General features: G+C 44.0%; 2 protein-coding genes and 2 non-coding genes across 11 annotated transcripts; all 4 read right to left on the bottom strand.

Moving 5' to 3' along the window:
- Nucleotides 1–1,183: 1,183 nt before the first annotated feature.
- Nucleotides 1,184–7,943, bottom strand: LOC115197636 (L-lactate dehydrogenase B-A chain). 2 transcript variants are annotated; one of them, XM_029759357.1, is made up of 8 exons: nucleotides 7,556–7,943; nucleotides 6,878–7,014; nucleotides 5,201–5,318; nucleotides 4,799–4,972; nucleotides 4,462–4,635; nucleotides 4,047–4,164; nucleotides 3,636–3,759; nucleotides 1,184–1,645 (listed from the first exon to the last, which is right to left on the bottom strand). In XM_029759357.1, the coding sequence occupies exons 1-8, from the start codon at nucleotides 7,608–7,610 to the stop codon at nucleotides 1,478–1,480; spliced, it is 1,068 nt and encodes a 355-aa protein (XP_029615217.1). In that variant the 5' UTR covers nucleotides 7,611–7,943; the 3' UTR covers nucleotides 1,184–1,477. The 2 variants fall into 2 exon arrangements, with proteins under 2 accessions (XP_029615217.1, XP_029615216.1); XM_029759356.1 differs by having other exon boundaries at nucleotides 6,878–7,942.
- Nucleotides 7,944–9,052: 1,109 nt separating this feature from the next.
- On the bottom strand, nucleotides 9,053–16,954 carry LOC115197635 (phosphate carrier protein, mitochondrial). Of its 7 annotated transcripts, none has more exons than XM_029759353.1 (8): nucleotides 16,838–16,954; nucleotides 16,277–16,445; nucleotides 14,724–14,848; nucleotides 12,753–12,932; nucleotides 12,110–12,291; nucleotides 10,818–10,990; nucleotides 10,423–10,533; nucleotides 9,562–9,787 (listed from the first exon to the last, which is right to left on the bottom strand). In XM_029759353.1, the coding sequence occupies exons 2-8, from the start codon at nucleotides 16,422–16,424 to the stop codon at nucleotides 9,627–9,629; spliced, it is 1,080 nt and encodes a 359-aa protein (XP_029615213.1). In that variant the 5' UTR covers nucleotides 16,425–16,445; nucleotides 16,838–16,954; the 3' UTR covers nucleotides 9,562–9,626. The 7 variants fall into 7 exon arrangements, with proteins under 7 accessions (XP_029615210.1, XP_029615213.1, XP_029615208.1 ...); XM_029759348.1 differs by lacking the exon at nucleotides 14,724–14,848 and adding an exon at nucleotides 13,378–13,505; XM_029759352.1 differs by lacking the exon at nucleotides 14,724–14,848 and adding an exon at nucleotides 13,378–13,505 and having other exon boundaries at nucleotides 16,844–16,926.
- Nucleotides 9,934–10,170, bottom strand: LOC115197800 (small nucleolar RNA SNORA53). Its single transcript, XR_003879058.1, has one exon. It is a non-coding gene; the product is annotated as a small nucleolar RNA SNORA53 (small nucleolar RNA).
- Nucleotides 11,620–11,854, bottom strand: LOC115197799 (small nucleolar RNA SNORA53). The gene has a single exon (XR_003879057.1). It is a non-coding gene; the product is annotated as a small nucleolar RNA SNORA53 (small nucleolar RNA).
- Nucleotides 16,955–17,650: the final 696 nt, after the last annotated feature.

Raw genomic sequence — 17,650 nt, 5'->3', positions numbered from 1 at the left:
CCTTTTTCGATATTGTCTCATCGCTGCAACTCCCCAATGGGCTCGGGAAGCGAAGGTTGATTCATGCATCCTCCGAAACATGACCTGCCAAACTGAGCTTCTTAATAACACCTGCCCGCTTAACCAGGAAGCCAGCCGCACCAATGAGTCGGAGGAAACACCGAAGTCAGCCTGCAGGCGCCCAGCCCACCACAAGGAGTCGCTAGAGCGCGATGAGCCAAGTAAACCCCCCCGGCCAAACCCGGACGACGCTGGGCCAATTGTATGCCGCCATATGGGACTCCCAATCACGACCGGTTGTGATACAGCCCAGGATCGAACCATCAAATGTTTTTTTTGCAGAAGACATACGTTTCTAAATCTTAAAACAAATAAATTACGATTGATTAAAAATGATTCTGTCCCTGAAAACTAAAGAAATGAGGCAGGACCAATAAATAATCTTGCTTTATTCATTTACACATCAAACATGATTGACAGATTGTATTTCCCTTCATTCTGACAAGGACAAATGACTGAACCTTTTGCTGATCCCACACCTGAATAAATGTTATTTTTATAGTGCTGTTCACCAACCCAAAGACGCTGTAATCTGCCCCTTTTCCAGTAAAGCAGTCATGTACAAAGTAACTCTCAAACCAAGTGCCCATGAGACCCACATAGAAATAGAACAACTAGATCCTATTTCTATGGTGACCCAAACTCCCTCCCAGATAACAGGGAAGCTAAGAACAGTACTAGAGTGTAAAATGGGAGCAGTGACACAGAGTATTTTTAGAAGTTGAGTATTTTTTTTTACTGTGTAGCCCAGTTAAGAGCGTAGTGCAGTGCTAGCAATGGAAAAGTTTCAGGTTCAATTACATTTACGTCATTTAGCAGACTCTTATCCAGAACGTCTTACAGTAGTGAGTTCAAACACTTAAAATGAATGAAGGGAACAAATACACATTCAAAATATATCCATTCCCTGAACTGAAAGTCTTTTTGGATAAAAGCGACTGTTTGCTAAGTGGCATATGTTGAGTTATAGGTGATCAAGAGAGTTGGGTTCTGTCCCAATTATTTATCCTTCCTCCAAAAGTGTGCACTAGTTCCATTTACATTTAAGTCATTTAGCAGACGCTCTTATCCAGAGCGACTTACAGTAGTGAATGCATACATTTCATACATTTTTTTCTCTCCGTACTGGTCCCCCGTGGGAATCGAACCCACAACCCTGGCGTTGCAAACACCATGCTCTACCAACTGAGCTACACGGGACTCCCTTCCCTTCATTGATTTGAAAGGAAATTACTGATGTAAACTCACACTGGCCCATGCCTCCAGCGATCCAATGCTTTTGGATTGTGTGAATCTAGATTATAAGATTAGATACATTTTGTAGATTCGAAAATTGTGAAGGAGTCCACACTTAAGGACAAAGGAGATATTATTGGGACGCAGCCTTGAGTGGAGTGTGGCGCCCCCTCTTGTTCTGTTACACATCCGTCAGGTCCTTCTGTATGCCCCACAGTGTGTCAGCGCTCTGTTTTAATTGGCCAATCTCATTATCCGTCAGGGTCATGTTGATCACGCTGGCCACGCCCTCAGCGTTCAGGACGCACGGCAGACTCAGGTACACCTCGTCCTTGACCCCGTACATGCCCTGAAGATCAACAGCATGGACACTTTAGAGCAGTGTAGGTATGTGTGTGTGTAGTTATTTGTGTGCATGTATTTATATCTATTGTCTGTAACACACACACACACACAACCATTCAGTTTGGGGTCACTTAGAAATGTCCTTGTTTTTGAAAGAAAAGCAAATTTTTTGTCCATTAAAATAACATCAAATTGATCAGAAATACAGTGTAGACATTGTTAATGTTGTAAATGACTATTGTAGATGGAAACGGCTGATTTATTTATGGAATATCTACATTGGCATACAGAGGCCCATATCAGCAACCATCACCCCTGTGTTCCAATGGCACGTTGTGTTAGCTAATCCAAGTTTATCATTTTAAAAGGCTAATTGATCATTAGAAAACAATTTTGCAATTATGTTAGCACAGCTAAAAACTGTTGTGCTAAATAAAGAAGCAATAAAACTGGGCTTCTTTAGACTTGTTGAGTATCTGGAGAATCATCATTTGTGGGTTCGATTACAGGCTCAAAATGGCCAGAAACAAAGCACTTTCTTCTGAAACTCGTCTTTCTATTCTTGTTCTGAGAAATGAAGGCTATTCCATGCGAGAAATTGCCAAGAAACGGAAGATCTCGTACAACGCTGTGTACTACTCCCTTCACAGAACAGCGCAAACTGGCTCTAACCAGAATAGGAAGAGAAGTGGGAGGCCCCGGTGCACAACTGAGCAAGAGGAACAGTACATTAGAGTGTCTAGTTTGAGAAACAGAAGCCTCACAAGTCTTCAACTGGCAGCAAAACACCAGTCTCAACGTCAACAGTGAAGAGGCGACTCCAAGATGCTGGCCTTCTAGGCAGAGTTGCAAAGAAAAAGACATATCTCAGACTGGCCAATCAAAAGAAAAGATTAAGATGGGCAAAAGAACATAGTGCGGCAGGTAGCCTAGTGGTTACAGGTTTGGACTTATAACCGAAAGGTTGCAAGATCGAATCCCCGAGCTGACAAGGTAAAAATCTGCCATTCGGCACCTGTTCCTAGGCCGGTATTGAAAATAAGAATTTGTTCTTAACTGACTTGCCTCGTTAAATAAAGGTTAATAAATAAATAAATAGACACTGGATAGAGGAACTCTGCCTAGAAGGCCAGCATCCCAGAGTTGCCTCTTCACTGTTGACGTTGAGACTGGTGTTTTGCTGCCAGTTGAAGTTGAAGACTTGTGAGGAGTCTGTTTCTCAAACAAGATACTCTAATGTACTTGTCCTCTTGCTCAGTTGTGCACCGGGGCCTCCCACTCCTCTTTCTATTCTGGTTAGAGACAGTTTGCGCTGTTCTGTGAAGGGTGTAGTACACAGCGTTGTACGAGATCTTCAGTTTCTTGGCAATTTCTCACATGGAATAGCCTTCATTTCTCAGAACAAGAATAGACTGACGAGTTTCAGAAGAAAGTTTCTGGCCATTTTGAGCCTGTAATCGAACACACAAATGCTGATGCTCCAGATACTCAACTAGTCTAAAAGAAGGACAGTTTTATTGCTTCTTTAATCAGAACACAGTTTTCAGCTGTGCTAACATAATTGCAAAAGGGTTTTCTAATGATCAATTAGCCTTTTAAAATGATCAACTTGGATTAGCTAACACAACGTGCCATTGGAACACAGGAGTGATGGTTGCTGATAATGGGCCTCTGTATGCCAATGTAGATATTCCATAAATAAATCAGCCGTTTCCAGCTACAATAGTCATTTACAACTTTAATGTCTACACTGTATTTCTGATCAATTTGATGTTATTTTAAATGGACAAAACATTTGCTTTTCTTTCAAAAACAAGGACATTTCTATGTGACCCCAAACTTTTGAACGGTAGTATGTGTGTTGTGCATTATGGGTATGCTGTAATCTGTGGGTGTAGGTGTGTGCTTGTACATTAGATAAGTGTCTACACACTGACACATATTCTACACTCTCTCACATACACTTACATATACAGTACTGTGTGTGTCCTTACCTTGACCATGGTAGAGACAGGGTGGATTCTGTTCATGTTCCTGAGCAGACTCTCTGTCAGGTCAGCCACACTCAGGCCAATGGCCCAGTTAGTATAGCCCTTCAGCGTGATCACTTCATAGGCACTGAAACTCACACAGTCACAGTTTTAAATCTCACTAGCCTTGCAGTTCGAAAAGCAGGGGAGTAACCGGTGGGTTGTCGGTTCGAATCCCAAGGCTGACAGTAAAAATTATTGTGGAAGTGAGCAGGCAACCAAACTGCCGTTGTGACCTTGAGCACAACATACACAGAAATCCATAACAGTGAGAGAACAGAACTACAGAAATTAAACTTCAAAATAACATCGATTTACACCAATAGCAATAGAGATAACAGGTTGCTTGAATAGGACTGTGTAGGCCGACATTACCTGTCGACCACCTGCTTGTGCGTCTCCTTCCAGTTCTCCTGGTCAGCATCAGTACCGATGTCAGGGTTCAGCGTCTGCAGGTTGACACCTGCTACGTTAGCACCGCTCCACACAGGCACTAAAACACACACACACACACACACACACACACACACACACACACAGTTAACCTAATTAACACTTAACTCCTTAAGGCCCAGATAGATTGGCAGGTATCTCACGTCTCACCTTTATCACAGTAACCCTAAAGAAGGGGGTTGCTACTATTTACAGTAGAAGAATTCTAAAGCCTATTTGAATGGTATAAAAACACACACTTGTCCTGACTTCCTGAGTGTGTGTTCTTTAATTTGTCCTAATTATACACCACACACGCTCACACCACACACACACACACACACACACACACACTTACCGCTGGTGTCTCCGTGTTCTCCCAGGATCCATCCGTTGAAGCTGGTAGTGTGGATGCCCAGTTTATCTGCCATCAGGTAACGGAATCGGGCGGAGTCCAGGTTGGTGCCACTGCCGATGACGCGGTGCTTGGGCAGGCCACTCAACTTCCAGGTCACATAGGTCAGCACATCAACTATGGCCAGGGAGAGACTTCTGGGCTTAGACTACACTGCTTTAACAAATAACTGGAGTCACTAACACTAGTGTGTGTGCGTGCGTGGGTGCGTGCATGTGTGCGCGTGCGTGCGTGTGTGCGCGTGCGTGCGTGTGTGCGCGTGTGTGTGTGTAGTGAGTACCTGGGTTGGAGACCACGATGATGATGCAGTTGGGGGAGTGTTTGATGATCTGAGGGATGATGTGTTTAAAGATGTTGACATTCCTCTGAACCAGATTCAACCTGCTCTCTCCTTCCTGTTGACGTACGCCCGCCGTTACCACGACGATGCGAGAGTTAGCCGTCACAGAGTAGTCTGGCCGTGGGAGACAAATTAACAAGTTCAGTTTATTAAGACATTTATAACATATCAAAAGACAACGTGACCAATAAAATCGAGAATTATACTAAAAAGTCAAAACACTTATTTATATCGTGGTCCCCTCAGTCAGTAAGGGTACTGAATATCACAAAGACATTTGACACGTAGAGGGTGGCCATCTTGGCTCTCTGGTTACCTAGTGTCCCATTTCTATAGACTCACCTTTGCCTGCGACTATCTTGGGTGTTTTAAGGAAGAGGCTGCCGTGCTGCAGATCCATAATCTCTCCCTTCAGCTTGTCTTCCATCACGTCCACCAAGGCCAGCTCATCAGCTAGCTCCTGCAGAGATATAGCCCCAATACAGGTAATTCATATAAGTAAATGGTAATATTATTGATTACATATAATTTGCATGTGTGCTTCTAAAAACCAATGTTTTATAAATTATTTGAACACACAATGAATGAGGTGTTCCTACATGAGCAATAACACAGCACAAAAGTATAGCAACAACCTTGTTATGACACTAATAAAGAGGGAATGTTTGTGTAATACAGACTACTGAGAGATGAGTAGTAACAGGTTATACTGTAACACAGGGTGGAGGTTAGACTGGTTATACTGTAACACAGGGTGGGGGTTAGACTAGACAGGTTATACTGTAACACAGGGTGGGGTTAGACTAGACAGGTTATACTGTAACACAGGGTGGGGGTTAGACTAGACAGGTTATACTGTAACACAGGGTGGGGTTAGACTAGACAGGTTATACTGTAACACAGGGTGGGGGTTAGACTGGTTATACTGTAACACAGGGTGGGGTTAGTCTAGACAGGTTATACTGTAACACAGGGTGGAGGTTAGACTGGTTATACTGTAACACAGGGTGGATTTAGACTGGTTATACTGTAACACAGGGTGGGGGTTAGACTAGACAGGTTATACTGTAACACAGGGTGGGGGTTAGACTGGTTATACTGTAACACAGGGTGGGATTAGTCTAGACAGGTTATACTGTAACACAGGGTGGGGGTTAGACTAGTTATACTGTAACACAGGGTGGGGGTTAGACTAGACAGGTTATACTGTAACACAGGGTGGGGGTTAGACTAGTTATACTGTAACACAGGGTGGGGGTTAGACTAGTTATACTGTAACACAGGGTGGGGGTTAGACTAGACAGGTTATACTGTAACACAGGGTGGGGGTTAGACTAGTTATACTGTAACACAGGGTGGGGGTTAGACTAGTTATACTGTAACACAGGGTGGGGGTTAGACTAGTTATACTGTAACACAGGGTGGGGGTTAGACTAGTTATACTGTAACACAGGGTGGGGGTTAGACTAGTTATACTGTAACACAGGGTGGGGGTTAGACTAGACAGGTTATACTGTAACACAGGGTGGGGGTTAGTCTAGACAGGTTATACTGTAACACAGGGTGGGGGTTAGACTAGACAGGTTTTACTGTAACACAGGGTGGGGGTTAGACTAGACAGGTTATACTGTAACACAGGGTGGGGGTTAGACTAGACAGGTTATACTGTAACACAGGGTGGGGGTTAGACTAGACAGGTTATACTGTAACACAGGGTAGGGGTTAGACTAGACAGGTTATACTGTAACACAGGGTGGGGGTTAGTCTAGACAGGTTATACTGTAACACAGGGTGGGGGTTAGACTAGTTATACTGTAACACAGGGTGGGGGTTAGACTAGACTAGTTATACTGTAACACAGGGTGGTGGTTAGTCTAGACAGGTTATACTGTAACACAGGGTGGGGGTTAGACTAGACTGGTTATACTGTAACACAGGGTGGGGGTTAGTCTAGACATAATACTGTAGCAATGTTTTTGACACGAGTCAGTCAACAACACAGAGCAGGTCAGGTCTTACCCTGAGCAGGATGCTAAAAGCACAGGCCATGCCCACCTGGCCGACCCCCACCACCGTCACCTTGTTCCTGGGTGGCTCCGGGTTCCCACTGACCAGGGGGGTCATGAGCTTCTGAAGGATAGAGGCCATGTTCAATGCTGGAGGGAAGGAGATGGGAAAAGAGGAGGGAGGAAGAGAGAGATGCAAGGGGAGGGCAGACATAGGAAAGGAAAAGAGGGGAGTGATAGGAGGAGGGAAGGGGTTGGGTAGAGGGAGAGAGAGGGGGGGGAAAGAGAATGTACCTGGTCAGACACATAAAATGTACGACTTTTACATGTCCAAAGCGACACAATAGTGAACCCTCAAACACAAGCAGGACAAACACTTTTCCTGACCCAGGTAGGATTCATTTGGGTTTCATTAAATAATTGATGCACTCAAAAAATAACCTGCGTCGCTTTAAAATGGCAGGCTGACAGCACTGCCCAGAGATTAGAGATTAAGGTTTTAGACATTTGATTCTACAGTCTTTAGTCCTGCATGACTTTCGCCTACTACCACCTACACCCGATTCTTAAACACACACACACAAACAACCATTCAAACCACAGAAAAACCATATCACTGTGCAGAGCTTGTCGATCCTAGCAGGAAACCCTTAACTCCTTTAGGCACAAACAATAACAAACAAATACTTGCTTTGTTGGAGGATGCTCCGAGCTGTAAGATATAAATACCACCCTGTAATCAACATGTCTGACTAAGACCAGAAGAGAGCTATGGTGCCTTCTCCCTGCAACCACAGCACCTCACACAACGACCGTATCCTCTATCCAGTCAAGTCAGGAGGAATACTGTAGATGAGCTGCGGCACTAGAGTCGGAGCATGTGACGCAGGCCCAAAACGAGTGTGCACCACAGTGACAGCGGCACAAAGCTCTTGAACCGGCTCCTCCTCCTGCTTTACTCTGACGGGACAGCGCTCTAGGTTTACTAATCGGATGCCAAATGTCTGTAATGACACAGGCCCCATCTGGTGTACCTGCCCTGCACCTCAGATGGCGAGCTACACTGTGTATCCTCCACATAACACCCGTTCTGCCAGTCACATATTAAAGGTCCCCAAAACACACACATCACTGGGTCGCTCCTCTTTACGGTTCGCTGCAACTAGCGACTGGAACGAGCTGCAACAGTCAAACTGGACAGTTTTATCTCCATCTCTTCAGTCAAAGGCGCAATCATGGACACTTACTGACAGTTGTGGCTGCTTTACGTGATGTATTGTTGTCTCTCCCTTCTTGCTGTTGTCTGTGCCCAATAATGTTCATACCCTGTTTTGTACTACCTACCGTGTTGTCATGTTGTGTTGCTGCCATGTTATGTTGTCCTAGGTCTCTATTTATGTAGTCTCTGTCGTGATGTGTTTTGTCCAATATTTAAATGTAATTTATTTTTAATTCCAGTCCCCGTCCCCGTAGGATGCTTTTTGCCTTGTGGTAGGCCATCATGGTAAATAAGAATTTGTTCTTAACTGACTTGCCTTGTTAAAGGTTAAATACTTTTTTTTTTTTTAAATCCCTTGTGGTTTACGCCTCGATCACACCGACAGGTGCTTTGCATTTTGGTACACTAGAAGTATATGAATGTCCAACAGAACGCTGCATTTGCAGTACAGAGGCAGTTGCAGTGAGTACATTGGATTTACCAAACATTTGTGTCAAACTGTACACATAGACAGCTTGACAGAAATGGTAGCAGAAGGTGAATTTTGAACATTTCTTGCACACATCCAGATGCTGCATACTGTTTTGTGCTATGACACTAATCAGTGTGAGCGAGGCGTATTAGTCGCTTTGGTTTCTCTACCATAAGCCGCCTCCAATGTCATTTTAGAGAATTTGGCAGTACATCCAAGCGGCCTCACAACCGCAGTCCACTTGTAACCCCACCAGCCCAGGACCTCCACATCCGGCTTCTTCATCTACAGGATGTATGTGTATTCTAGGTAATAATGCAAGAATCAGACAAATCATAAGAATGTTCCATAACTTCAGTGCAAAAATCTTCATAACTAAACTACAACCAATAACAGAACAAGCAATGATCTGTTTAAAGGGGCATAAAAAATCCCCTGAACTACAATCCAACATCAGTCACACACACACACACACCTTTCAAAAACAAGGACATAAATAAATAAAAATGTGGAAACATTTTATTAGAACATTAACCAACTGCGGTCGGGTGTTAACCTGATGTGTTATTGTCTTCTCTCTATTCCCCCTCCTCCCTCTTGACCAGTAGGGTTGGGTTCAGTTTCATTTCAATTAAAACAAATCTAAAAACTAAAATTCCAATTATGAAATTATAATTTAGAAGTGGAATTTCAGTTTACTTCTGGAATCTAATTGAAATGGACCCCAAATCATGCTGACCAGGGCCATGTTCAGTACGAAAACGTTTTAGAACGTCGCAGATAGAAACGCTACTAATAGAGTCAACATGATTCTTTATTCTACACGTCGTAGCGCCATGTCTGTTCTACATAGCATATTTCGCTCTGAATGTAATATGCTGAAGTAGCTCAGACCAGAGTAGGTGGTCTACAGGCAGAACAGAACAGCTATGACTATACCAGGCAGATAGCGGTGTGCAGTGTGGATGTTAACTTAAGGATGTGTTGTTTGAAGGCCGCCATCTTATATTGCTGTTGATAAGGCCGCCATTTTTTATAGATATTTGTTGATAAGGCCGCCATTTTGTTTCTTTACTCTGTGATCCCCAGCTTCTTCTTGAGGGACTCGGGCATCTCTGGGGGAGGGGGACGGGGCAGGCGGAAGTAGACCTTGACAGAGTCGTAGATGAACCACTGCAGGGCGGTCAGGGTACCGATCATGATGATACGGGCCACCAGACCCTTCCACACACCTGAGGGGATAGAAAGAAAGCAACAGAACACAACAGTTTACACTCAAGTCAAAATGTAATACTTTATGTTACAGCATAAACATAAAAAATATCAACCAATCAAAATGTCTGATGGTGGTACTCAGATGATGTAGGAGATATTGAATCATGTCCGCTCCCCAGCCTGTCTGCACTGGTCATTTTCCAGCGAGGGTGCCAGTGCAGGGAGTGGGCTGAGGAGCAGGTAGACTGTTCTCACACGCCAATGACTCAAGCACCTCCAACTGTACAGCCAGAAAGCTGCTGGGAGCGTCTGGGCTGGAGCTGCAGTCAACACTCAGAGAGAGAGAGATAGCAGACACAGACCAGGAGCGCCCCCCAGAGGTGGATCTAAGGAGCGTGTTGGAAACCTCTTTACTACACAATACATTTCCATCTGAAAGATCCTACTGGCTGAGTCACACTACCGAGCCAAACCAAGCTGTACTGAGCTGGCCTGGTTACACATCTGCCACAGTTAATAGAAGTTGCTGGACAGAACATTGTGAAAGGGAAATATCAGCATCAACACAGTACAATTCGGTATCTCTCAGTAGAGTGAAAAGGATAATGGGGTAGGGAGGGTTCTGACAGAGGAATGCAGCGCTACTCCTCACCCTTGGGTCCGAGCTTCTTGAGCACTCCGATGGCAGTGCTGCCACTCTCCTTGTTCAGCACAGACACCACGGAGTCAGCAGGGTGGGAGACGATGGCACAGAACACACCAGCTGCAGGGGATAGAACAACCATCAGAGAGGTGATCAGGACAACATAGAAAATATCAGATAAGTCGAAATTCTTGAATAAAAAAACAAAACAAAACAAAAAAACATTTTGGATGAGTTATGGCTTAGGAGTAAAGTTATAGGCTACATCTCATACCAACGGAAATCAGTTGTAAAACTCGTCTTTAAATGATTTAATACCCAGTATAACCACTTGTGGTTGGAAGTCTAACCAAAACAAACATCTACCAACTTAAATACGCTTCTCTTTAGAACTGTGGACTCACCAATGTATCCGGCCACGAAGGTGACGACCAGCTGTTCACCCTTGGAGCAATCAGCACGGGGTTTGGGCACCACATGTTTGTACAGCAGCTCCACGGTCCTCTCAAAGCAGGCAAACTTCATCATGGTGTAGGGGATCTGCCTCATCCACAGAGGGACTACACCCTTGTAGAAACTATAGAGAAGCAGCAAAGGGGCAGAGCGTGAGTGACTTGTTCCATGTTATTGACCTTTACCTCACCAGGATTAAAAGGCCCAGTGCAGTCAAACTTGACTGTCCTCTGTTTTATAAACATTTCCACACTGAGGTTGGAATAATAGTGTGAAAATAATGACTTTTTAGTGTAAGAGCTGTTTGAAAAGACCACCTGAAATTCAGCCTGTTTTGGTGGGATGGGGTTTTGACCTACCTGGTGACATAACCAGTCGGTAAATTAGTTAATAAACCATTAAGAAAGTTCCAAACTCTGCCAATAACAGCTAGTTTTCAGTTTGCTCCTCCCATCTCAGACCACTCCCAGATAGTCCGAGCTACATTCTTGCTTGAGAAATTGCTCTTTGCTAAAAAGCCATTTTATTTTTGGCCATTTTAAATGAAAGCAATCCCACTTAAGGTTTTTTGATATTGAGATAAAAACGGCTACGTTGGACCTTTAATCTAATTCTGGACTAAACAACTGTTTTAATAGATTATTCCTTGAGCATGTATTTAAGACCAGGAGTAGACTTAAACTGGGTATAGGAAACAGGAACCAAATAGTCTATGACCTGTGTAAAGAAAAAGTTATGTAGGGACATAGAAAAGTTGTCCGCTCCCCAGCCTGTCTGCACTGGTCATTTTCCAGCGAGGGTGCCAGTGCAGGGAGTGGGCTGAGGAGCAGGTAGACTGTTCTCACACGCCAATGACTCAAGCACCTCCAACTGTACAGCCAGAAAGCTGCTGGGAGCGTCTGGGCTGGAGCTGCAGTCAACACTCAGAGAGAGAGATAGCAGACTCAGACCAGGAGCGCCCCCCAGAGGTGGATCTAAGGAGCGTGTTGGACTTTGAAACATCCTCGTCAATGAGGAGTTTATTCTGGGCCAAGTTTATTCTAGTCATTACAAAACAAGGCCATATTAATTCAGCTGGTCCCAATGTGTTCCCTGACCCTCGGCCCTAGCCCTTCGATGGTTGCGGATCTGAGAGCACCAGCACTTACCAACCCAGACCCTTCAGAATAACAAAACATCAAAAGGGTTAGGGCTAAGACGGAGGTAGCAAAATGTGACCGGCTGATCCAGTAGGGATACTCACGCCCAGAGTCCCTCCTCGGCGAACATCTTAGGGGCACACTGTCTGAGGTTGTTAGCGTAGCCGGGCTGGGTCTGAATACGCACTTTACACGCCTCCATTGGGGCCAGGGCGATGTCAGCGAAGAACTCTGCACTGGCAGACGCAGCCAGGTAGAGAGAGGTCCTCCACAGGTAGGTGTTTTCCTGCATTTACCAGACAGGCAGGGTAGAAGGTGAAGAGCAAAATCACAATCTCAATTAAGTCTTTCCACGACTCCTCACATCTCACCTGCTTGCCTCAACTGTATTGGAACAGAAGCGCCAAGATTTCTTACTTCAAGACCGTATTCAATGCATTTTGAGAAGCAGGCGAGAGGATGCAAAAAAAATCAAGGAAAGATTCATTGAGAAAGAACTGATGGATTATTATAAAAATGGGAAGAGGACGACCTTATTCTTTGGGTCTTTCGCAATTCATCTTTACTTGATTCCTTGCATTCACTCTCCTTGCGAAGAAGGTTCAATACAGTTGAGGAGTCAAGGAGACAAGAATCAACATATTGGCTAAGTCCCCTTACTCCCTTTATAGGGCACTACTTTTGTTCAAAGAGTGCCATTTGGGACGCGAACTTAGTCTCACTGATGAGCACTACTACAGTACTGACCTCTCCGATCATGTCGCTGTAGGTGATCTTGAACACCTCATAGAAGCCAAACTTGCAGAGACCCTGCATGGAGTAACCGATGAAAGTGGGAGCCCAGCCCTTAGCCAGCCCTCTCATGCCATCCTCTTTAATGGTGATGGAGAAACCCTTGAAGATGCTCTTGTACTTGTCTGGGTCCACCTGGAGACAGAACCTACATTACAAACTGAACTGAATGATTTTGTTTTTTTAAGTGGGGCAATGCACTCAATACTACAGAAATGCACTCAATACTACAGAAATGCACTCAATACTACAGGGCCATAACACACTCAATGTATTATACATTTATTAGAGTTGGTGTCAATGCCATTTCAAATCAGGAAGGGGGGAAAAAATTGAATTTCAATTTACTCACTGGATTGAAATGGAATTGACCTTCAACGCTGCAATGTATCCATTCTTCCAGCGCAGCAGAGCACATTGATCACAGAGACTAGAATTGCGTTCCAAATGGTAACCTATTATCTACATTGTGCACTACTTTGACACAAACCCTAAGGGCCCCTGGTCAAAAGTAGTGCACTATATAGGGAATAGGGCGTCATTTGGGACGCAACCCCACATGACTAGCGGATATACAGACCTGCAGACGGCACTTGACCAGGTCAAGGGGAACGACCGCCGTGTGTGTGATCCCGCAGCTGAGGATGCCGCCGAAGCCGCACAAGGCATAGTATTTCTTAGAGCCAAACTCACAGCTAACGTCAGAATCTAGAGCAGACCAAACACAATACAGAATAGAGACAGACAACACACACCATGCTGTTAGTCAACGTCACTTCGAAGCCATGCCGAGTGTCTCACACCACAACGTTAGCAATGGATTGTCATAATACGCTCTCTAGGCTTTTCTCTTGATTATGCCCTCTAGCACAGTGGAGAATATGCTCTCCCCGACACTGACATAGTCATTCATGTTTTTATTGTTAAGCAAGTAACACCACTATGGTGGAACAAGCTCCCTCACGACGCCAGGACAGCGGAGTCAATCACCACCTTCCGGAGACACCCGAAACCCCACCTCTTTAAGGAATACCTGGGATAGGATTAAGTAATCCTTCTAACCCCCCCCCCCCCCCAAAAGATTAGATGCGCTATTGTAAAGTGGTTGTTCCACTGGATATCATAAGGTGAATGCACCAATTTGTAAGTTGCTCTGGATGAGAGCGTCTGCTAAATGACTTAAATGTAAATGTAAAACAAATCTTCAATAATAAAAGCAAGGTATGTTTGGGTGATTCCTCTATTCCCATACCAGGGTCGTTATTCATTGAGTGTCAAGAGATGGAGTGCTGATCTAGGATCAGGTCCCCTCTTATCAATGTAATGTTATTCATTATGATTGAAAGGTCAAAACGTATCCCAGATCAGCACTCCTACGCTTTGTGAATACTGGCCAAGGACACCAGTTGTCATTTAGAAAACTTGTTCTGCAAGTATTGTAGGCCCAACTCCAGGGCAGTCCAGTTTTTAACAAGGAGGATGTCCTGTCCTGGCTAGGAATTTGACTGCAGTTGTTGCTAGGCTAAAGGTCACTGATGTTGAATGAATGTGGGTACAGTATCAAATTGCTGTTAGCGGCACAGAGAAAGGGCAAGCGCCTGCCAGTACCATTTAGGGGTCATACCATAAAGTTAAAGAATGCCAGCTTCGCATTCTGTTAAAGCTTCACAGTTCACGTGACTTACTTTACTCTCATTTTAGCTCCTAGGGCCTCAACAATACATCTCTAGTTCAAGCATGCAAATAAAATAACTGGCTGCTTCCCCCCCACTGCATATTAGTGGAAACACACCGTTCCTGAAAATAAAAGCTATTTGGGGACGTAGTCTTGTTTCAGAACAATACTGTTATCTGGGATGTCAATGTCTTAGTGGAATCCACAACACAATATACATGCCATGCAACCCGCGGTCGGGGGTCACAGACCTGCAACCTGCACTTGACCAGGTCAAGGGGCACCACTGCTGTGTGTGTGGTACCACAGCTCAGGATTCCACCGATGCCACACATGATGAAATAATGCGATGAGCCAAACTCACAACTGTCTCCCTCTGAGGAAAAGACAGTGAATTGGGGGTTCTTTCACAGGGTGTAAAGAGGAGGAAAACATTTTTTTTTTTATGTACACTGCTGTATTAGGCCTACGCTTTAGTTGGGTAGTTGGTGCAGAGACCTGAATACAAATGTTCAGTTCAACTCCCGAGAGTGAAGACCATATCTTTTTTCTAGTACTGAGTCTTTAACTGGTGCCTCACATTCTATTCAAGCCGATAGCTCAGCGCGACAGTCTAGCATGGCGGCGTTACGACTGATTATTCCATTTATATATATATGGGTACATGTAGTTAAAGGGCACCGTATCTTACATAGTACGTAAACGGAGGGTTGTAAAACGGTAGCCTATCCGTCTAATCTATTTGATAGGGGCTCAAGTATAACGAAGCCAAACGGTTCCCATTAAAATCACTAACTGATAAGACTCAATGGAAGAAACTGTCAAAGCAAGTAGCACAGCCTAGGACAAGGCCATAATGAGACCTTTAGTAAATTGGTAGACTTCCAAACTCACATGGCAAGGAGATCAGGTAACATCATGTGCAAGCCCCTATACACACACAAATAACAAACAAGTCTTCATGACACTATTCTTTCAACTCAACCATGACATTAGGCCCCCCATGTGTTATTCCACTTATTTGCAACAAAATAAGTCAGTGTTTACTTTGTAATTAGCTAGCTACCTATGCCAGGGCTATAGACAACATGGGACCATTTAGGTCTATCAATATGATTTGCCTTGTAGCTTTAGTCCTCATAAAAAGAGGATTGGGTCTTGGAAATAGTATTAGCTGCATTCCTATTTTAAAAATCTCAAGCTAGCTCGATTTTTCTGCAGACTTCTACTATTAAGTTGTCATAACTTCTGGCCTACTTATTACAAAACTTTGCCCTTCACAGTGTCCTCCATGCACGACTGCAAAGGCCTTGCCTAAAAGGAAGTGCAAAAGGACTGTACAGAAGCCAAAGGCGAACTAAAAAAAATGTCTGATGCCTGATATTCAGCGATCAGTTTTTCCAAGGTTATCTGGACTTCGGCTATTGGATAGTATTACACGAATAGAAATAAAACGTTAGTTCATATTCCTGTCAATGATTAGTCTGTTGTATTCATTCTACGTATGTGCATTTAATCCTATAGCCGAAATCCGGATAGATAATTTTAGAAAAACTGGGCCCAGACGATTTACCATTCATAGGTGTAATTTAAAAAAAATAGTCATTGATGTAATCACTGATAAGTAAAAAGTGATAGACGGTTCAATTGGCTTTCGTTCATAAACCCATAACGCTATGGACTAGTAAAAACACAGTGGTAATATTAGCTATCAAACCTATTTTATCGAGCTAAATCGTTGCGGACTTTGCTAGCTACCGTTAGTTGGCTAATATTAATAAGTAACATACACCACTCTTCTTACCGGCAACTGCAGCGGCAGCCAATGTGCGTTTTCTTGGTCCATGTTCGGCAGCAAGGCTTTGTGGTGGCTCCTCGACCTTCTGTAGAGTGAAAAGCGGCGCACTGAACGGGTTTGATCGCGCCAAATGTGTTAACGCGTTGGGGTACATTGTTCCTTAATTAAAGGGTGGCTGTGGGGAACAGATAAAGACAACGTGGTTAGCTAGCTTTACCAAAAAAAACAATGGATGAAACAAATCAAAATGTATTTAGTTAGTTGGTCAACTTGGCCTGAAATTACATGTCATGTAGGTCCCTATACCCTTTAAAAGTACATGTACTTGTTACTTAAAAGCAAGAGAGCTATCTAGCTAACATCGTTAGTACACAAACGCCTGCTGGCTAGCCTGAGTGTTAGCTAGTTGCTAGGCTAGCTAACGTTAGCTAGCCGGCCAACATTTTTTTTAGATTATCCTTGCTGGAGCAACCACTATTCTTGTCTTGAAAAATGTATCCCACATCAACAAATGTGTTACTACGTAAAGTATAAATTCACAAAAAGTTATCTTTGTATGTTCTTTACTTCCACGCGTTCAGTCGCAAAATGGCGCCGCCGTCCTTCACCACCGGCGAATCGTAGAGACCGTGGTGTCTGACAAGTGTCCGTCCTAACTGTGCAAGAGACTACGTCACCTGAGGTTAGAGGATACGTCAGTTCCGCACAAAGTGCACTTTTGGTGTCTTTGGGATGCTCTGTGGCGTCCTACCTATACCAGGTTTTTCTGCATACAGTATGAAGGTCCCTGACTGCCCCAGGTGGCAATTTGTGTCATTTTTTGTGTTGTTCATTCATTGATTTGTACTTTTCCTTTGTGACAGGCACACATTCAGACAGTGTAGAGAAGGAGGCGCAACAGTGCCTCTTCAACCTAAGGAGGCTGAAGAAATTTGGCTTGTCACCTAAAACCCTCACAAACTTTTACAGATGCACAATTGAGAGCATCCTGTCGGGCTGTATCACCGCCTGGTATGGCAACTGCACTGCACAACGCATCACTGGGAGCAAACTATCTACCCTCCAGGACACCTACAGCACCCAATGTCACAGGAAGGCCAAAAAGATAATCAAGGACAACAACCAGCCGAGCCACTGCCTGTTCACCCTGCTGTCATCCAGAAGGTGAGGTCAGTACAGGTGCATCAAAGCTGGGACCGAGAGACTGAAAAACAGCTTCTATTTAAGGCCATCACTGTTAAAAACAAACATCACTAGCACAGAAAGGTTGCTGCCTACAGACTTGAATCATCGGCCACTTTTAATAATGTTTACATATCTTGCATTATTCATCATTACTCATCTCATATGTATAATGTATACTGTATTCAATACTATCTA

This window comes from Salmo trutta, chromosome 7, assembly GCF_901001165.1.
Source record: "Salmo trutta chromosome 7, fSalTru1.1, whole genome shotgun sequence".
Classification (NCBI taxonomy): Eukaryota; Metazoa; Chordata; class Actinopteri; order Salmoniformes; family Salmonidae; genus Salmo; species Salmo trutta.
This window is presented reverse-complemented; position numbering and strand designations above follow the sequence as displayed.

Excerpts from the sequence above, each read along its gene's own strand:
- LOC115197636 (XM_029759356.1), bottom strand. The coding sequence starts at position 7,078 with ATGTCTGCCCTCCCCTTGCATCTCTCTCTTCCTCCCTCCTCTTTTCCC. Across the intron at positions 4,973-5,200 it reads CAAGATAGTCGCAGGCAAAG|ACTACTCTGTGACGGCTAAC; the intron begins GTGAGTCTATAG and ends TCCCACGGCCAG. Across the intron at positions 4,165-4,461 it reads AGAACACGGAGACACCAGCG|TGCCTGTGTGGAGCGGTGCT; the intron begins GTAAGTGTGTGT and ends TGTGTGTTTTAG.
- LOC115197635 (XM_029759348.1), bottom strand. The coding sequence starts at position 16,424 with ATGTACCCCAACGCGTTAACACATTTGGCGCGATCAAACCCGTTCAGT. Across the intron at positions 12,292-12,752 it reads ACAGCGACATGATCGGAGAG|GAAAACACCTACCTGTGGAG; the intron begins GTCAGTACTGTA and ends TGGTAAATGCAG. Across the intron at positions 10,534-10,817 it reads CTTCGTGGCCGGATACATTG|CTGGTGTGTTCTGTGCCATC; the intron begins GTGAGTCCACAG and ends TATCCCCTGCAG.